Genomic DNA, 16,651 nt, shown 5'->3' with positions numbered 1-16,651 from the left:
CTACACCATCCAACATGTCACACTATTCCTAAAACACCTACACCATCCAACATGTCACACTATTCCTCAAACACCGACACCCAAATGCAGCTCTGGACACTGAGAAGAGCAGAGAGAGGCTCCATAACAGGCCAAAAGGCAGAGAAACTCCTGAGGATTCCAACATGGAGCAGCAGCACCAGCTGGACAAGTAACACTTCAAAAGCAGGTCAAACAGAACAGGACAAGCACCAGATTCCCTGCTGACACTCAGTAATCTTCATGAAATGTTCCTTTTATTCCAAAAATCAACCACCAACCAAACACTTGAATTTCACGTTTGGAAAAAGGAAGAGCAATTAATACAGCAAGTTTATATGGGGTTTGGTTCATGCTTTTCTTTATCAGCCAAGGATAAATATTTAAATCTCATTCACCAGAACAGTGACAATGTTCAGTGCAGCAGTAAGTCTCAGTGCACAGGAGGATTAGCCTGAGGGATTACAGGCAGCATGTAAAAGCATAAAAATGTTTTAGAACCATACACAAACCCAGTGTTTTTTCTGCACACAACTCCACAAACATGACCTAGGAGTCAGGGTGCCCAACCTGGAGAGTACTAGTCAATTTACAGAAATAACTGGGGGTTTTGGCCCATTATTTAAATACTAGAAGCAAAGGATACCTTTAAAAAAGGATACAGACAACTATCACCCAAATTTCTCGTGCTCGCAGTGTGCAAACCCTCCCCTCAGTCTCACAGCCACAATCACTGCCTTCAAGAAATGGACCACTTTTAACTTGTCTGGCAATCACAGCCCAGACCACCTAAGGCAATGAAATTCTCATACCTTCAATATGAACTCACGTGTGGGATTCCCAATCCTATCTTCTGATTCCACATCATATTCCCCAGCTAAAGGCACCGTTGGTTTATAGAGCCGCCAGTGTTTCTCGCCTTCCAGCTGAAGGATAAACACCTGCAAAAGACCATCAATCCAAATCCATAAGGAAGTAATTCCTTTCACATTAATTTTTAGGTAGCTACAATTCAGAGAAATTTAAATTTGAACTCATTTTTTTTGTCTCTATTTAGAGACAACAGACAGAGGAGTTGTGAAGTGGGAGCTGTTTTATCCTAAGGCAGGCATTTGGAAATCCCTGTTTCTCTCCAGTCACTTCAGTAAGTGCTAGAGAACTAACCCAAAAGGAACATCTGCCACACAAATAGCCAAAATTTCAGGTGAAAGAGGCTTATCCCCAACAGAGCATCAGAAACCTCTATAGGGTGCCCAGTGGGGGTAGATGGCATGAGTTAGAAATGCTGGATGTGAGGCTGCTGAATAACAAGCATAAGGAAAATGAAACTCCAGGTGTATTGAATGGAAATGAAAACATTAAAAAGCAAAATACACATATAAGGATTGGATTTTTTGATTTGGTTTAAGTGGGATAGTCCAATTTTTTCTTTATAACGCAGTGTATCTTTGTATGTTTCTTTTAGAAGTTGATTTAAAATGCATTTGGACCACAGGAATTCATCATATCAGTAACTTCTTAAAAACAGCAGGACCAACAAGCACAACCAGTCTGCTGTTACAGTCCAGCTGAAGAAAGAGCAAGTACTTAGTAAAGGAAAAAGGACTTGTAAATTCTTGGGGCCTGAATGAAAATGAAAAAACAGGTGCTAGAAAGCTTCTGCAGCTGTGAAAACAAACTTCTCTTTTTATCTAAGGGAAATACCAGGTCTGGAAAACCCAGTTTACATGATATTATGATTAGATATTACTATTAGTAAATTTTCAGCAAAAATATGCAAGAAAAATGACTACAAGGAAACACAAATAAAAAAAAAACATTTTCCTATAATGTTTAGTGGGGGGGAGGGTTAGAAGCACACACACAACAGCAAACACTGCCATCAGCAAAAGCCCATGCACAATTTCCCAGGCAAGGTTGTGCTGTCCTACCTCAACATCATCATAGTGAGGAGGAAGGCCCTGGGATCCCTGGGGAGTGATGGAAACATTGGACCCCACCAGAGACCCAAAGCAGCACTCCAGCTTCTCCTGAATCTTCCACAGCTCCTCCTGTAAAAAAAAAAGATGCTGTTACTTGCTGAAGAGCTCAGGCAAGCCCAGCCCACATCCTCCCCATGGCTTGGGAAGAATGATCACATCAGGGACACAGAGGCTGGGAAGGAAGGTGCTCTGTACCAGTGTTTCTCCTGAAGGAGAGCACTGGAGATGCAAAGGGGATCTGCCAGGAGAGTCACTGCTAAGCCAAAAAGTCTGGTGCCCCAACCTGGGTTTGTTCTCTTCCCTGTGCCATCTTTAGGCTGCACAACCAGACAGACAAGGCTGAACAGAGGAAAATAATCCCACAAACAGCAGAACACCATAAGACAAGAAGCACATGCAGGACCTGCATTCTCTCACCAGAGAGAACACACAGAGGTTAGAGACCTTTCACCAGTTACTCCAATCATTTGGGAATATTCAAAACCAAACTTGACTCATCCACACCCCACATGTGACAGACAAGGCACCGAAGGGAAACAGCAGAACGTGCCAAGTACCAGATCCACACAAGTGCAGCTTGGCCATTAAAGCTGAAAGCAGCCAGGAACACTATACCTGGGACTCAGCTTGTATTTGGGATCTTATTTGGGTCCACCTCACAATTCAATTGTGTTGACACCTTCAAGACTACCTGAATCAAAGCACCTCCAAGAATCCAAGTCCTTTACACAACTGTGCAGCACCACTGTCTCCTTCTCAAACTCAAGGACTGAGAACACTCAGCTAAAATGGGCTGGTACCTTTCCACGGTGCAATTCACTGGCAAGAACACTGGAAATATTTCACATGGTTTCACACCTTACCCTCCATTAAAGGGAAGTGGCTCAAAAGCCACAAAGTTTGCACAAGGGAACAGTGGGGCAGAAGGGATAATTTAAGCACAGATGCCTAATCATCAATTTTGTGCATTTGTTTTTGTTTCCAAACTTTTATGTGACAGAGCAAAATTTTAAAAAGAATATATTATTACACATATTATAGCATGAATCGGATTTTGTTCTTACTGCAGAGCAGTGAAACATGATGGACAGTGCAAAAGTATAAACTGTGTTTTAATCCAGCTCATGTAAAGATTTCAGCAGGTCATCAATGTCAACCACTTCCCCTGGGGACAGAGATGAAGCCATGTCTAGTGCAACTCAAACACACCACATTATTAAGCCAGCATCAATTATATCCAGTGAAACAATCCCACCTTAAATCTCTGAGGCTGATGAAACTGTATTGTTGCCTTTTTCTGGTCAAAATCCTTCTTCAGCTGCATGTAATTCACTTTGCCTTCTTTATTTATTATTATCTTTCTTGGGCATGGTTCCTGTTCAAGAGGAGAGAGGACCAAAACAATCAACCAGCAACACAACCTCAAGAGCTCACGGGCCCAGAGCAACAACTCTTCCCCTACCCAGTGGGATATCAGAGTATCCCGGGAACAGCTCTGGTTTCAGAGCCTCACTATTTGCTCCAAAGCATTAACAGTTTACAGAAGACAGGGAACATTGTTAGGCCTTCCTGTTGATGTTCTGTAATTATTACATTTACAAGTTTAAAACTTGTAAAATTTACCAGTTTAAGAACTAAAAGGCCAAGATTCTGCTTTCAGTCCTGTCGAGCTGTCAAACTTTGTTTATGTAGAACAAAAAGAATTCTTTCATACAAGCACAGACATTTCATTTTAAAGCCATTCATTTCATTGGAAGTCATTTACTTTGTTTTTCCCAGGCAAGATAGTATGATTGTGTACCATTATGCCAAAATAAAGAAGTTGATCTACAAATGGTTTGGCTGCCAAATTCTCAGGAAAGTTAAGGGGAAAATCAAGTAACGGTAGGTAACTGTGCAAGTCTGGAAAGCCAACACCTGAGAAGCTTGAACGTGCTGATGCCATAATTTCTAAGTAAAAATGACAGCTCTACTCCCTACACCCATTTGATAGGAAATGCTATCAATTTGTTGAGATACTTTTATTTACACAGATCCCGTACTTTGAAACTTAAACTCCAGTTCTGGTATTTACATGCAGCACTAAGTTCTTCTGTGCAGCAGGACACCCTTGCTGGCCCACTAACTCCTGGGCAGTGTTTCATCAGCAGCTCCTGCACAGCCTGTCCCTCAGCAGTAACCGAGGGTCACCTCAGCCCTGCAGGAGGGAATTCACATCACCCCCTTCCTGAGAGAATGAACATTCCCAACTGCAGCACGAGGCAAGGGAATGCGTACAAAATCAAAGGCTGAAAATCAGTCCCTGACTGACAGCAAGATCTGAAGATGCTGCTGAAGGCACCAAGATCTAAAGCTGACATCCCCAAATGACAGCAACACAAATGCAACCAAGCCTGGATTAAGAGTTTTGAATTCCAGACCTAAATCCATTGTACCAACCTCTCAGCTCATTCACACTGATTTAAAGAAGTTACATTCAGATATTTACTATTCATAGAACGCAGCTTCATTTACAACACGGGCTGTTCTGTAGCGTTCTGCTGGTTATTACAGCTGTTCCAAGCCCCCTGCCATGGGCAGGGATACCTTCCACAAGATCTAGTTGCTCAAAACCCCATCCAACAGGATCCAACCAGGCCTTGAGCACTGCCAGGGATGGGGCATCCACAGCTTCTCGGGGCAACCTGAGCCAATGCCTCACCACCCTCCAGCAGAAAAAAATTCTCCCTTACATTTAGTCTAAACCTAAACCGTTCAGCTTAAACCCATTGCCCCTTGTCCTGCAGCTACAGGCCCTCATAAAAAGTCCCTCTCCATCTTTCTTGCACCACTTAAGTCCTGACAGGCTGCAAGGAGGTCTCCACAGAGACTTCTCCAGATTGAGCCATCCCAACTCTCCCAGCCTGTCTCCGCAGCTGCTCCATCCCTCTCATCATCTTCCTGGCCTTCCCTGGACTTGATCCAAGAGGTCTGTGCCCTTCTCACGCTGGGAGCTCCAGAGCTGGATGCAGCGCTCCAGGTGGAGAATCACCAGAGCGCGGCAGAGGGGCAGAACCCCCTCCCTCACCCACGGCCCGCTGAATGGGATGCAGGATACGCCCGGATTTCTGGGCTGGGAGCTCAGCGCCAGCTCAGCCCCAACTTTCCATCCACCAGCACCCCCAATTCCTTCCGTGCCGGGCTGGAGGACAAACCCCAGCGCAGAACCCCACACGGGAGCAGCTGCTCCCCGCCAGGGCTGTTCCCTCCCACACCACGGCAGCTCCCTGGGAAGCGGCGGGAATAGCGCCGGGCACAGCGGGAATAGCGCCGGGCACGGCGGGAATAGCGCCGGGCGCAGCGGGAATACCGCCGGGCACAGCGGGAATACCGCGCAGCGGGAATAGCGCCGGGCACAGCGGGAATACCGCCGGGCACAGCGGGAATAGCGCCGGGCACAGCGGGAATACCGCCGGGCACAGCGGGAATAGCGCCGGGCACAGCGGGAATACCGCCGGGCACAGCGGCTCCGAGGACACGCGGTGTCCCCGCTCCCCCTCCCGGCTCCCGCCGCCTCCATCCAGCCCCTTCCCGTCCCGCGGCCCCGCACTCACCCGGGCAGGAGGGAGGATCGCGTGGGATCGGGGCGGGCCGGGATGGATCGGGGAGGGCGAGGGGAGGCGAGGCCAGGCTGGATGTGCCGGGTGGGAGCGGGAGGCGATCCTGCCGCGCTGGGAGTCACGGCAGGAGCCGCTTCCGGGCGGCCAGTAGGAAATCCGGCGGCATTCCAGTGTCATTCCAGTGTGTATTCCAGTGGGAACGCAGCAGCGCTAAGGTTAATCAATCTGCTTCATACAACGGTGCCTGGGCTTCGGCTGCGTTATTTATTTTTTTTTTTCCTGGACCAAAAATCTTCTTCTGGAGTCTCCCTGAGTCTCCCTCAAAGAAAACTTTGGAATCCTCACCGAGCACGTGAAAACTTCCAGAAATATTTTTGGATGCCTGTTAATGGTTTGTTTTACGCTGGCTAATGATGTCAGAAACAAAAGGAAATGTTAGGTAGGCTTTGCTGAAGCTTTGTTCTTGTGTAGTGGCTTGAAGGATACGAAGCAGAACTAGCAGAAATAAAAAAGGTGGATTTTGGAAACCTCAGCAGCCTTACAGTGCACGGCTGATGTTGGTACAAAGTGACACTGCCATAAGTGTAACTAGAAGGACCTTTCAATGACAGGTAAGAGAGGGGACTGTGTCCTGTCAACAACTTAAGGAGGGAGAATAACAGAGCCTTGCACATCTCCAGCACCAGTTCAAATCCTTCCCTTTACGGAAAGTGGGTTTCAGTCTTGTTCCTCCTCACAGTGTGGTTGTTACACAGTCAGAACTTCTGCTTCCCTGGCACCAGCTGGATCATTTGGAACAAATGTCGTGATTCCAGTGGGTTCTGCATTCATGGATGCATCCAGCAAATTCCTGTGTGCTGAGCAGAGAAAGTGGCAAAGTATAATATATAGAAAAGGGGGATGGAGGAGAGAAAAAGGCAAACGCTGCTCATACTGTTCAGTCCTTGTTCCTTTACCACCTGGACCGCTCTGTCGCCAGCTGACCAAAATATCCTGGTCACTTGAACATGAAATAAGGATTAATCAGTGTGTGGCTGGGTTACCAGCAGAGAGATTTTGCCAGGGGTGAACCTACAGCTGTCCTAATTGTAGAAATGTGTACAAATTAGATAAAAAAATTTAAGTTTCTCTAGAAAGCTTTTTTTTTCATAGTCCTGTGAGCTTCAAAGAAAAAGAAGACAATCTCCACTTTCTAATTCTGAGTTCATCACTACATCCCTCAACATCCAGGACATTTTGCAAAATTTATTAAACTTCAAATATTTTAATGTAAATGCTCACCAATAGTTGGGATATTCACAGTGAAAAATAGGTCACTGTCATGAAATTCTCTTTATTTCTTTCGTGAGAATTAGCAAGTTTTGAAGAAGGAAGTAGTTCTCCAGACTTAAAAGGTTGCATCACCTAAATTAACACTCACAGGATGGGCGTACCAGCAGATGCTAAAAATAGAGAGGCCACATCCTGCACCTCAGCCGGTCACAGACACCATTAAAAGATGTTATTTCTGTTTCAAAAATCCACAAAGTACCTCAGCCTAACTGCCTGAACACCATCAGGGTGAATACTCAAACAAATACACATTTACATAATGGCTGTGGTGTTTTTAATTTGCTGTGGGACATAAACCCCACACATCTGACCGGCTGCAAAACCAGTAGGAATGGGGAAATACTTTTGAGTACCTTTTTAAAGACTTCCGGGCTGATCTGGAGAGACAAATTGGCTAAAAGTATTTATTCCCATCCCAGTGGGGAAGGTAACACAGCTTCAGAGGAGGGTGGTGGGCGCTGTAACCAGCCCTCTAGCACCCCCCAGACGAGAAATAATGCGTTTAAATACCGTTTGTTATTTTTAACTGCTAATACAAGCAACAGATTTCTGAAGTGTAATTGATCCCGGTATCATCCCTGTCACTGCCTTAAGAAAATAAAAATTATATCCTTTGCTGTAAAAATATCCAGTCAAGTTTCATCAGCATTTACAAGGGCCTGTAGTGACAGCACAAGGGGGAATGGCTTCAAACTGAGAGAGGGCAGGTTTAGATGGGATATTACGAAAAAAATTCTTCCCTGTGAGGGTGGTGAGGCACTGAAACAAGTTACCCCAAGAATTTATGGATGCCCTATCCCTGGAAGTGTTCAAGGCCACGTTGGATGGAGCTCTGAGCAACCTGGGATAGTGGAAGGTGGAAGGACTGCCAATTCCAGCACAGGGCTCCTGCAAGCACACGACTCTACCTCAACCCTGGAAAGAAAGCCCTTACCCTCCGTCTCTCATGTGCAGTTGGTGGGGCAGCCTGGGCACTCGGTGGGTAGCAAGAGCTTTCTGTGGTGGCACCTTTTGTCTGGCAGGAATCTTCAGTTGGATTCAATTTTGGGGAGGTGGGACCGGCCATTGGAGCGCAGGGCTGAAAAAAGAGAGCAACAGCCCTTTTTCCCAGGAAAGCAAGCCTGTAACCTTTGGGTTTCAGGTGCAGTTGGTGGGTTTTACAGATTGGTCAGGGGCTGCAATGTGGTTCTTTAGATGATTACTTCGAAGGCGAGATTAAGGCACAAAACTCCAAATGTTAGGTCTCAAACAGACAATTTGCTTTCTTTGTAGCAATAAGTAATGGTAAAATCGAGGCGGGAGGGGAGAAGAAGAGGGAGAGATAAGGAAAAGGAAAGTACAAAAAGGTTACCACCCCCAGTGAGAGATCCAGGTGTAGTCAGCCTCAGGCAGTCACGGAAGGGCCGCTGGAGAGAAGCAGGGGGGAAACAGACTGGATGCAAGACAGACAGGAGACGGAGCAGGTGGGACATGAGCAGGACAGAGGCAAGCAGGATGGAGCGAGGAGTGGGGACCAGCAGGGGACCCTGGCCAACACTGACTGGACTCACCACCACGCTGGGCACTGCCTTAAATCCCCCCCTGTGGGCGCTCACTGGCCAGCCTGGCACCGGGCACACCTTTACACGATGTTGAATGGCTAAGCTGCTGGTATACAGGCAGGCTGGCTCTGCCAAGGCGGGAAAATGTACCAGCTTTCTGTTGGAGACTCTCCAGGGGTTCCCCAAGACTCCAGCAAGCAGTCTAAAATGTTTTCCTAGGCTGACGAAGACAGCCCTGCAAAGAGCTAAAGCCGGTGTCCGCAATTCTGTTCAGTCACTGGGCTCCAGGGGAGGTTCCTGGTAGCCTGCAAAACTTTCACTTGGAAAGTACATCACCTGATGGAAATACTTTCATTAGTGTGAAGTGGTTAATTGCCGCTTGGGGCACTTTAAACGACTTGAAAGAAGCCTTGCACAAGGAGCTTAATTGCTCCAGTAACACCTATAGCGCCTCCGCGGGTCAGATAATTACCAGTTCCTTATTGCAGAGGTCAATATCAAAACAAAGTAGAGAGTAAGAAATAAAAAATCTATTACAACCAACAACTGGTCCTAGCAGTCAAAGCTTCCAGGCTTTCTTTCCTGGGGGAAAGGGCTGCTGTTCCCTTCTTTCAGCCCTGAGCTGCAATGGCCGGTCCAACTCCTGGAAAATTGAATCCAACTGAAGATTCCTCCCAGACAAAAAGGTGCCACCACAGAAAGGTCTTGCTGCCCAAGAAGTGCTCAGGCTGCCACACAAACTGCACCTCAAAGCCAGAGGATGCAGACTTTTTTCCTGAGGGAAAGGGCTGCTGTTCCCTTTTTTCTGCCCTGCACTGCAATTGCCAATCTAACTCCCAAAATTGAATCCAAATGAAGATTCCTGCCAGACAAAAGGTGCCACCGCAGAAAGCTCTTGCTGCCCAAGAAGTGCCCAAGCTGCCCCACCAACTGTACTTCCAAGCCAAAGCTTCCAAGCTTTCTTTCCTTGGGGTAAGGCTGTTGTTTCTTTCTTTTCGGAACCCTGCACTCGACTCCCAAAATTGAAGACGGACAAAGATTCCTCCCAGACATGAGGTGCCCAGTCCAGGCCTCCCTGGACACTCTGCCAGTGCCATATCAAGATCCTGTGCAGCAACACGTGCTGGGTTGTGTCCTATGGCAAAAGCAGGTGTTCCCGACTCCAGGGCTCTTCCCCGATCCAGTATGGCAAGAGCAGGAGATGGAGTATCTCGGCACCTCAGTTACTTCTGGCAAGAGACTCCATCCCTCCCAGAGCCTCTGGGAGACCTGCCGGAGCCACACACAGGAGCCCCTCTGGCCAGGTCTCCCTGGGGAAGAGGGAAGAGCGGGGAAGAGCAGAGCCCGCTCCTCGCCGAGGATGCACATGGCAGCAAAAGGCTGCGGGTAGGAGTGGGAGCCCAGGCCATTGCAGTCTAAGATTCCCAGGAGCAGGTGGCCCAGCAGCTCCTGTCCCCAAGACACCGGTTCTCAATCCACAGCTCCCAAGAAGCTGCGGCTTTGCCGGAGGAGAAGATCCTTTCTCTGGATCTGGACAAGATCGTCCAGCGATGAAGGCAAGTGTTTCCAACTCCAGGGCTGTCTCTTGAGCCGCCTCTAGAGTAGAATATCAGGGAATATCTCCGCATCTCTGTTCCTCCCTGCGATAGCCTCCATCCCTTCCCCACGCTCTGGCAGTCCTGGTGGACTGCAGGCAGATTAGCCTCTGCCTAAGGGACAAAATCCAGCCTATACGGCAAGGACTTCAAGAATTTCAGTTTTGAGCCAGTAGGGCACTGCAGTACTGTTGTGTAAACACTAAATAAGGAGAAGGGGAAGGAAGAAAATAGAAACTTTTTTTTTTGGTTGCAAATAGGTTTTTGTCGCGTGGGTTTAGGGTGGATATTTGGGAAAGGTTCTTCCCTCCGAGGGTGGTTGGCACTGGACCAGGCTCCCCAGGGCAGTGGTCAGAGCACCAAGGCTGGCAGAGTTCAGGCACACGGTGTGACTCTTGGGGTCGATCCTCTGCCGGGCAAAGGCTTGGACTCGACGCTCCTTGTGGGTCCCTTCCACCTCAGCACGTTCTGTGATGGTGCGATGAGTTCCCTCTCTTTCAACACTTTTGTTCTTTTTAGGGCTCCTCGCTGCCCGGGGGCCGAAGCCCGCCTTCCGCGCGCCTGCTTCCCTGGCCGTTGTGGCGGCCGCAGCCAGGCGCTGAGTGCCCGCTCCCGGGCGGGCTCGGCCGCTCGCTCCAGGAGTGGGGGGGCAGCGCCGGCGCCTCGAGGATTCCCGGGATTCCCTCGCCGGTTTCCAGGCAACGCTCCCCGCGCGCTCCTCGCTCCAGGGCCGAACGTGCGCAGCCAATGGGAGGCGGCGGAGTGGGCGGGGCGAGGCGGGGATTGGGCGAGGCGGGGGCGGGGCCGAGAGGGGCGTTTGAGGGGGTTTGGATGGGAGCGGGAGCGCTGCCGCTGAGCGACCTCCGGTGCGCGGCCCCCGGGCAGCGGCCCCAAGACCCCCGGTGAGTGGCCCCCGGAGCGCGGCCCCGGGGGAAGGACCCCCCGTGCGCGGCCCCCCGGCGAGTGGCCTCTGGTGAGCGACCCCCCGTAAGTGACACCCGGTGAGCGACCCGCGGGGAAGAAGCCCCGGTAAGTGACCCCTGGGGAGGGACCCCGGTGAGCGACTCGCGGTGAACAACCCCTGGCAAGTGACCCCCGGGGAGGGAACCCCGGTAAGTCACCCCCGAGGAGGGACCCCCGGTGAGTGAGCCCCGGGGACAGTCCCCCGGTGCGCGGCCCCCGGGGGTGTCTGTCCGGGGCTGGGCGCGTTCCTTCCCCGTGCAGAGCCGAGCGGGGCCGTGGCGGGAGCGGGGCCGGAGCGGAGCCGGCCGGGGGGGCAGAGGGGAGCCCTGAGCCGCCTTCTGCCGAGGGGGCTGCTGGAAAGGAGCCTGCGCTGGGAGGAGCGGGGGACGTGGCCCGAGGCTGAGGCAGGGGAGCTTCAGGTCAGCTCCTGGAGAAAGGTTTCTGGCTGTGTTTTTCGGGGGGGGGCTCGGGCACTGCAATGGGTTGCCCGGGCGGAGCCAGCACCCCGGCAGGTGTTTCAGAGGCGCCTGCATCTGGCCATGGCTGACAGGCTTTAGTGGTTTGGGGGTTGCTGGGGCAGTGCTGGGCTGACAGTTGGACTTGATGGAATCATGGAACGTGCTGAGTTGGGAGGGTCCCACCGGCACCGTGGAGTCCAGCTCCTGAGTTTTAGGCACCACTAAAGGAACTGAATCTGCATCGAGCTGTTTGGCTTCAAAAACTCTTCTGCCCATAGTCTACACTGCCAAGTAAAACAAAACAGACCGTGCAAAATAGAGGCCTGTGTTCCCCCCAAAGGGAAGGCAGGCAGTTACAAACCATGACGGTAAATCAAAGCTCAGAGCTTACATTCATGGTCCCCCCAGTTGTATGACACATCAAACCAGTCCGCTGTTACCCATGTAGAACTCTTATCAGGAACCCCAAACTTTCTTGTGTGTATTTGTATAGATATGTATATATACACATACCTATGTATAGATATCTATTTGTGTGTATCTCTGTAAGATTCTGTATCTTTGGATGTGATATTGGCATGCTATTGTTGTGTGGCAACAAGTGGACTTAAAAGGTCACAACACTTTAGGAGATCGCCTTTCTGCTTGTGGGTTCTATTTTTTAAAGAAGGTAACATGAAAAGAACTCTTTAGCCAAATATAAGTTAAGGGCTCCTCGCTGCCCGGGGGCCGAAGCCCGCCTTCCGCGCGCCTGCTTCCCTGCCCGTTGTGGCGGCCGCAGCCAGGCGCTGAGTGCCCGCTCCCGGGCGGGCTCGGCCGCTGGCTCCAGGAGTGGGGGGGCAGCGCCGGCGCCTCGAGGATTCCCGGGATTCCCTCGCCGGTTTCCAGGCAACGCTCCCCGCGCGCTCCTCGCTCCACGGCCGAACGTGCGCAGCCAATGGGAGGCGGCGGAGTGGGCGGGGCGAGGCGGGGATTGGGCGCGGCGGGGATTGGGCGAGGCGGGGATTGGGCGGGGCGGGGGCGGGCCTGAGAGAGGCGGTTGGTGGGGTTTGGGTGGGAGCGGGCGGGGCCGGGAGCGGGAGCGCTGCCGCTGAGCGGCCCCCGGGCAGCGGCCCCCGGGCAGCGGCCCCCGGGCAGCGGCCCCCGGGCAGCGGCCCCCGGGCAGCGGCCCCAAGACCCCCGGCGAGTGGCCCCCGGTGCGTGGCCCCGGGGGAGGGACCCCCCGTGCGCGGCCCCCGGCGAGTGCCCGCTGGTGAGCGACCCCCGGTGAGCGACCCCCAGTAAGTGACACCCGGTGAGCGACCCGCGGGGAACAAGCCCCGGTAAGTGATCCCTGGGGAGGGACCCCCGGTGAGCGACCCGCGGTGAACAACCCCTGGCAAGTGACCCCCGGGGAGGGAGCCCCGGTAAGTCACCCCCGAGGAGGGACCCCCGGTGAGTGAGCCCCGGGGACAGTCCCCCGGTGCGCGGCCCCCGGGGGTGTCTGTCCGGGGCTGGGCGCGTTCCTTCCCCGTGCAGAGCCGAGCGGGGCCGTGGCGGGAGCGGGGCCGGAGCGGAGCCGGCCGGGGGGGCAGAGGGGAGCCCTGAGCCGCCTTCTGCCGAGGGGGCTGCTGGAAAGGAGCCTGCGCTGGGAGGAGCGGGGGGCGTGGCCCGAGGCTGAGGCAGGGGAGCTTCAGGTCAGCTCCTGGAGAAAGGTTTCTGGCTGTGTTTTTCGGGGGGGGCTCGGGCACTGCAATGGGTTGCCCGGGCAGAGCCAGCACCCCGGCAGGTGTTTCAGAGGCGCCTGCATCTGGCCATGGCTGACAGGCTTTAGTGGTTTGGGGGTTGCTGGGGCAGTGCTGGGCTGACAGTTGGACTTGATGGAATCATGGAACGTGCTGAGTTGGGAGGGTCCCACCGGCACCGTGGAGTCCAGCTCCGGAGTTTTAGGCACCACTAAAGGAACTGAATCTGCATCGAGCTGTTTGGCTCCAAAAACTCTTCTGCCCCTAGTCTACACTGCCAAGTAAAACAAAACAGACCGTGCAAAATAGAGGCCTGTGTTCCCCCCAAAGGGAAGGCAGGCAGTTACAAACCAGGACAGTAAATCAAAGCTCAGAACATACGTTCTTGGTCCCCACAGTTGTATGACACATCAAACCAGTCCTCTGTTCATTACCCGTGTAGAACTCTCATCAGGAACCCCAAACTTTCTTGTGTGTATTTGTATAGATATGTATAGATATGTATAGGTAGATAGATATACATACATAGATATGTATAGGTATATATTTGTGTGTATCTCTGTAAGATTCTGTATCTTTGGATGTGATATTGGCATGCTGTTGTTGTGTGGCAACAAGTGGACTTAAAAGGTTACAACACTTTAGGAGATCACCTTTCTGCTTATGGGTCCTGTTTTTTAAAGAAGGTATCAAGAAAAGAACTCTTTAGCCAAATATAAGTTAAGACATTAATCAGAGCAAATGTATTGATTTTTATTTCAAATTGTACAACAAGTCATTCAACTATTTGCATACTCCAAAGCTGGGTTGGAAAGCCATGGCAGAGTTTCCAATAACAACTCCCCATTCTTGAAATGCAAAGCCTGAAAAATGAAACAAGCGTTAACCTGGAATTCTTGTTGCCAGCACTGATCTGGACAGAAGTTATTAGAGAGTGGAGCAAAGCTAGCACCACAAACAACCTTGGGCTCTGCATTCGTTGGTCATGGCAACAAAGTTTTGCTTTTCAACCCATCTGCTAAGGAAACCTTGCCAGAACTGTGAGTTTATAACACTACTTTTCTTAAGAAGTTAGGAGGCCTTAATCCAGTGTACACAGATGAGACCCTGAAATAGGAGAGGCCAGCTGCTGATGATCAGTGCAGATGAGGAATCAGCTCTGCTGAGTAGGCTTCAAGCTTTGTGATTTTTACAAGTGGACTATTTCAAATCTGTTGTAGAAGAAACAGTCTTTTCTGTTTTATCAACTTTCCACTTTCAGAATACTGGAGTTTATCCCTCAAATTCAGCCTGTAGTTTCAAAAGATAAAAATCCTTACAGGAAACCTTTCAGCCTCAGTAGCCAATTGCAACGTGCCCAGGGAAGTTCAGCAACAGCACCATTCATTAAATGAACTGTTCTGGACCAACCATCCCAGAGAGATTGAGCTCCAGTGCTAAACCCCATAGAGTGCCAAGTGCCATAAGAGCTGATTTTTGGCTTCGCTGAGATTCTCTCTGGTTTCCTTTGGTGTAGCTGGCACATCTGGAGCAAAGGGTCTGGGCAAAAGTACATCCTTAGAAGGGTCCAGTACAAATCATGTGACAAGATTAGCAATTTCTCTAATTGAGGAAGTATATTAGATACACATATGTATTTTTCTACCTCCTCTTTCCACACTGCTGCTGTATTCCTTCATCATGGCCTGTGAGCAGTCCCAGTGTTCTGTGATTGACGCCATAAGGGACTTGCTAACAGGGAACAAACACCTCCGAGACAAAAGGTGCCACCACAGAAAGCTCTTGCTGCCCAAGAAGTGCCCAGGCTGCCACAACGACTGCACCTGAAGCCAAAAGATCCAGACTTTCTTTCCTGGGGGAAAGGGCCGCTGATTCACTTTTTTCAGCCCTGCGCTGCAATGGCCTGTCCCACCTTTTGAAAAATTAAATCCAAATGAAGATTCCTGCCAGGCAAAAGGTGCAACCACAGAAAAATCTTGCTGCCCAAGAAGTGCCCAGGCTGCCCAAACAACTGCACCTCAAAGCCAAAGGTTCCAGATTTTTTTTCCTGGTGGAAAGAGCTGCTGTTCCCTTTTTTCTACTTTGCGCAACAATGGCGGGTCCCACCTCCTGAAAACTTCAATCCAAATGAAGATTCCTGCCAGACAAAAGGTGCCACCACAGAAAGGTCTTCCTGCCAAAGAAGTGCCCGGGCTGCCCCAACAACTACACCTCAAAGCTTCCAGACTTTTTTCCAGCTGGAAGGAGCTGCTGTTCCCGTTTTCAGCCCTGCGCTGCAATGGCCGGTCCCACCTCCTGGAAAATTTACTCCAACTGAAGATTCCTGCCAGACAAAAGGTGCCATCACAGAAAACTCTTTCTGCCCAAGAAGTGCCCAGGCTGCCCCAACAAACTTCCAAGCCAAAGTTTCCAGACTTTTTTTCCTTAAGGAAAGAACTGATGTTCCCTTTTTTCAGCCCTGCGCTGCAATGGCCTGTCCCACCTCCTGAAAAATTCAATGCAAATGAAGATTCCTACCAGACAAATGGTGCCACCACAGAAAGCTCTTGCTGCCTCTGAAGTGCCCAGGCTGCCCCAACCACTGCACCTCAAAGCCAAAGCTTCCAGCCTTTTTTTCCTGGTGGAAAGAGCTGCTATTCCCTTTTTCAGCCCTGCGCTGCAATGGCCTGTCCTACCTTATGAAAAATTAAATCCCACAGAAGATTCCTGCCAGACAAAAGGTGCCACCACAGAAAACTCTTCCTTCCCAAGAAGTGCCCATGCTTCACCAACTACACCTGAAGCCAAAGCTTCCAGCCTTTTTCTCCTGATGGAAAGAGCTGCTGGTCCCTTTTTTCAGCCCTGCGCTGCAATGGCCGGTCCCACCTCCTGGAACATTGAATCCAAATGAAGATTCCTGCCAGACGAAAGGTACCACAACAGAAAGTTCTTCCTGCCCAAGAAGTTCAGAGGCTGCCCCAACAACTGCACCTCAAAGCCAAAGCTTCCAGACTTTTTTTCCTGGTGGAAAGAGCTGCTGTTCCCTTTTTTCTGCCCTGCGCTGCAATGGCCGGTCCCACCTCCTAGAAAAATTTCTCTAAATGAAGATTCCTGCCAGACAAAAGGTGCCACCACAAAAAGCTCTTTGCTTCCCAAGAAGTGCCCAGGCTGCCCCACCAACTGGACCTCAAAGCCAAAGCTTCCAGACTTTTTTTCCTTAGGGAAAGAGCTGCTGTTCCCTTTTTTCTGCTTTGCGCTGCAATGGCCGGTCCCACCTCCTGGAACATTGAATCCAAATGAAGATTCCTACAAGACAAAGGGTGCCACCACCGAAAGTTCTTGCTGCCCCAGAATTGCCTAAACTGCCCCAACAACTGCACCTGAAGCCAAAGGATCCCGACTTTTTTATTCCTTAGGGAAAGAGCTGCTGTTCCCTTTTCTCAGGCCTGAGCTACAATGG

At 50.7% G+C, this 16,651-nt stretch overlaps 1 protein-coding gene across 1 annotated transcript; it reads right to left on the bottom strand.

Moving 5' to 3' along the window:
- Nucleotides 1-824: 824 nt before the first annotated feature.
- Nucleotides 825-5,633, bottom strand: LOC120325097 (ribosomal oxygenase 2-like). The gene is made up of 4 exons (XM_039390466.1): nucleotides 5,594-5,633; nucleotides 3,256-3,375; nucleotides 1,950-2,069; nucleotides 825-959 (listed from the first exon to the last, which is right to left on the bottom strand). The coding sequence occupies exons 2-4, from the start codon at nucleotides 3,322-3,324 to the stop codon at nucleotides 825-827; spliced, it is 324 nt and encodes a 107-aa protein (XP_039246400.1). The 5' UTR covers nucleotides 3,325-3,375; nucleotides 5,594-5,633.
- Nucleotides 5,634-16,651: the final 11,018 nt, after the last annotated feature.

Source organism: Pipra filicauda, unplaced genomic scaffold (genome assembly GCF_003945595.2).
Source record: "Pipra filicauda isolate LSUMZ 115617 unplaced genomic scaffold, ASM394559v2 scaffold826_size71731_pilon, whole genome shotgun sequence".
NCBI classification, from domain to species: Eukaryota; Metazoa; Chordata; class Aves; order Passeriformes; family Pipridae; genus Pipra; species Pipra filicauda.
This window is presented reverse-complemented; position numbering and strand designations above follow the sequence as displayed.

What these genes read in the sequence shown, in the direction of transcription:
- LOC120325097 (XM_039390466.1), bottom strand. Translation starts at nt 3,324, where the DNA reads ATGCAGCTGAAGAAGGATTTTGACCAGAAAAAGGCAACAATACAGTTT. An exon ending in ATCAGCCTCAGAGATTTAAG is followed by an intron (nt 2,070 to 3,255) that starts GTGGGATTGTTT and finishes TTTTTTTTACAG; the next exon opens with GAGGAGCTGTGGAAGATTCA. An exon ending in CTCACTATGATGATGTTGAG is followed by an intron (nt 960 to 1,949) that starts GTAGGACAGCAC and finishes GGTCTTTTGCAG; the next exon opens with GTGTTTATCCTTCAGCTGGA.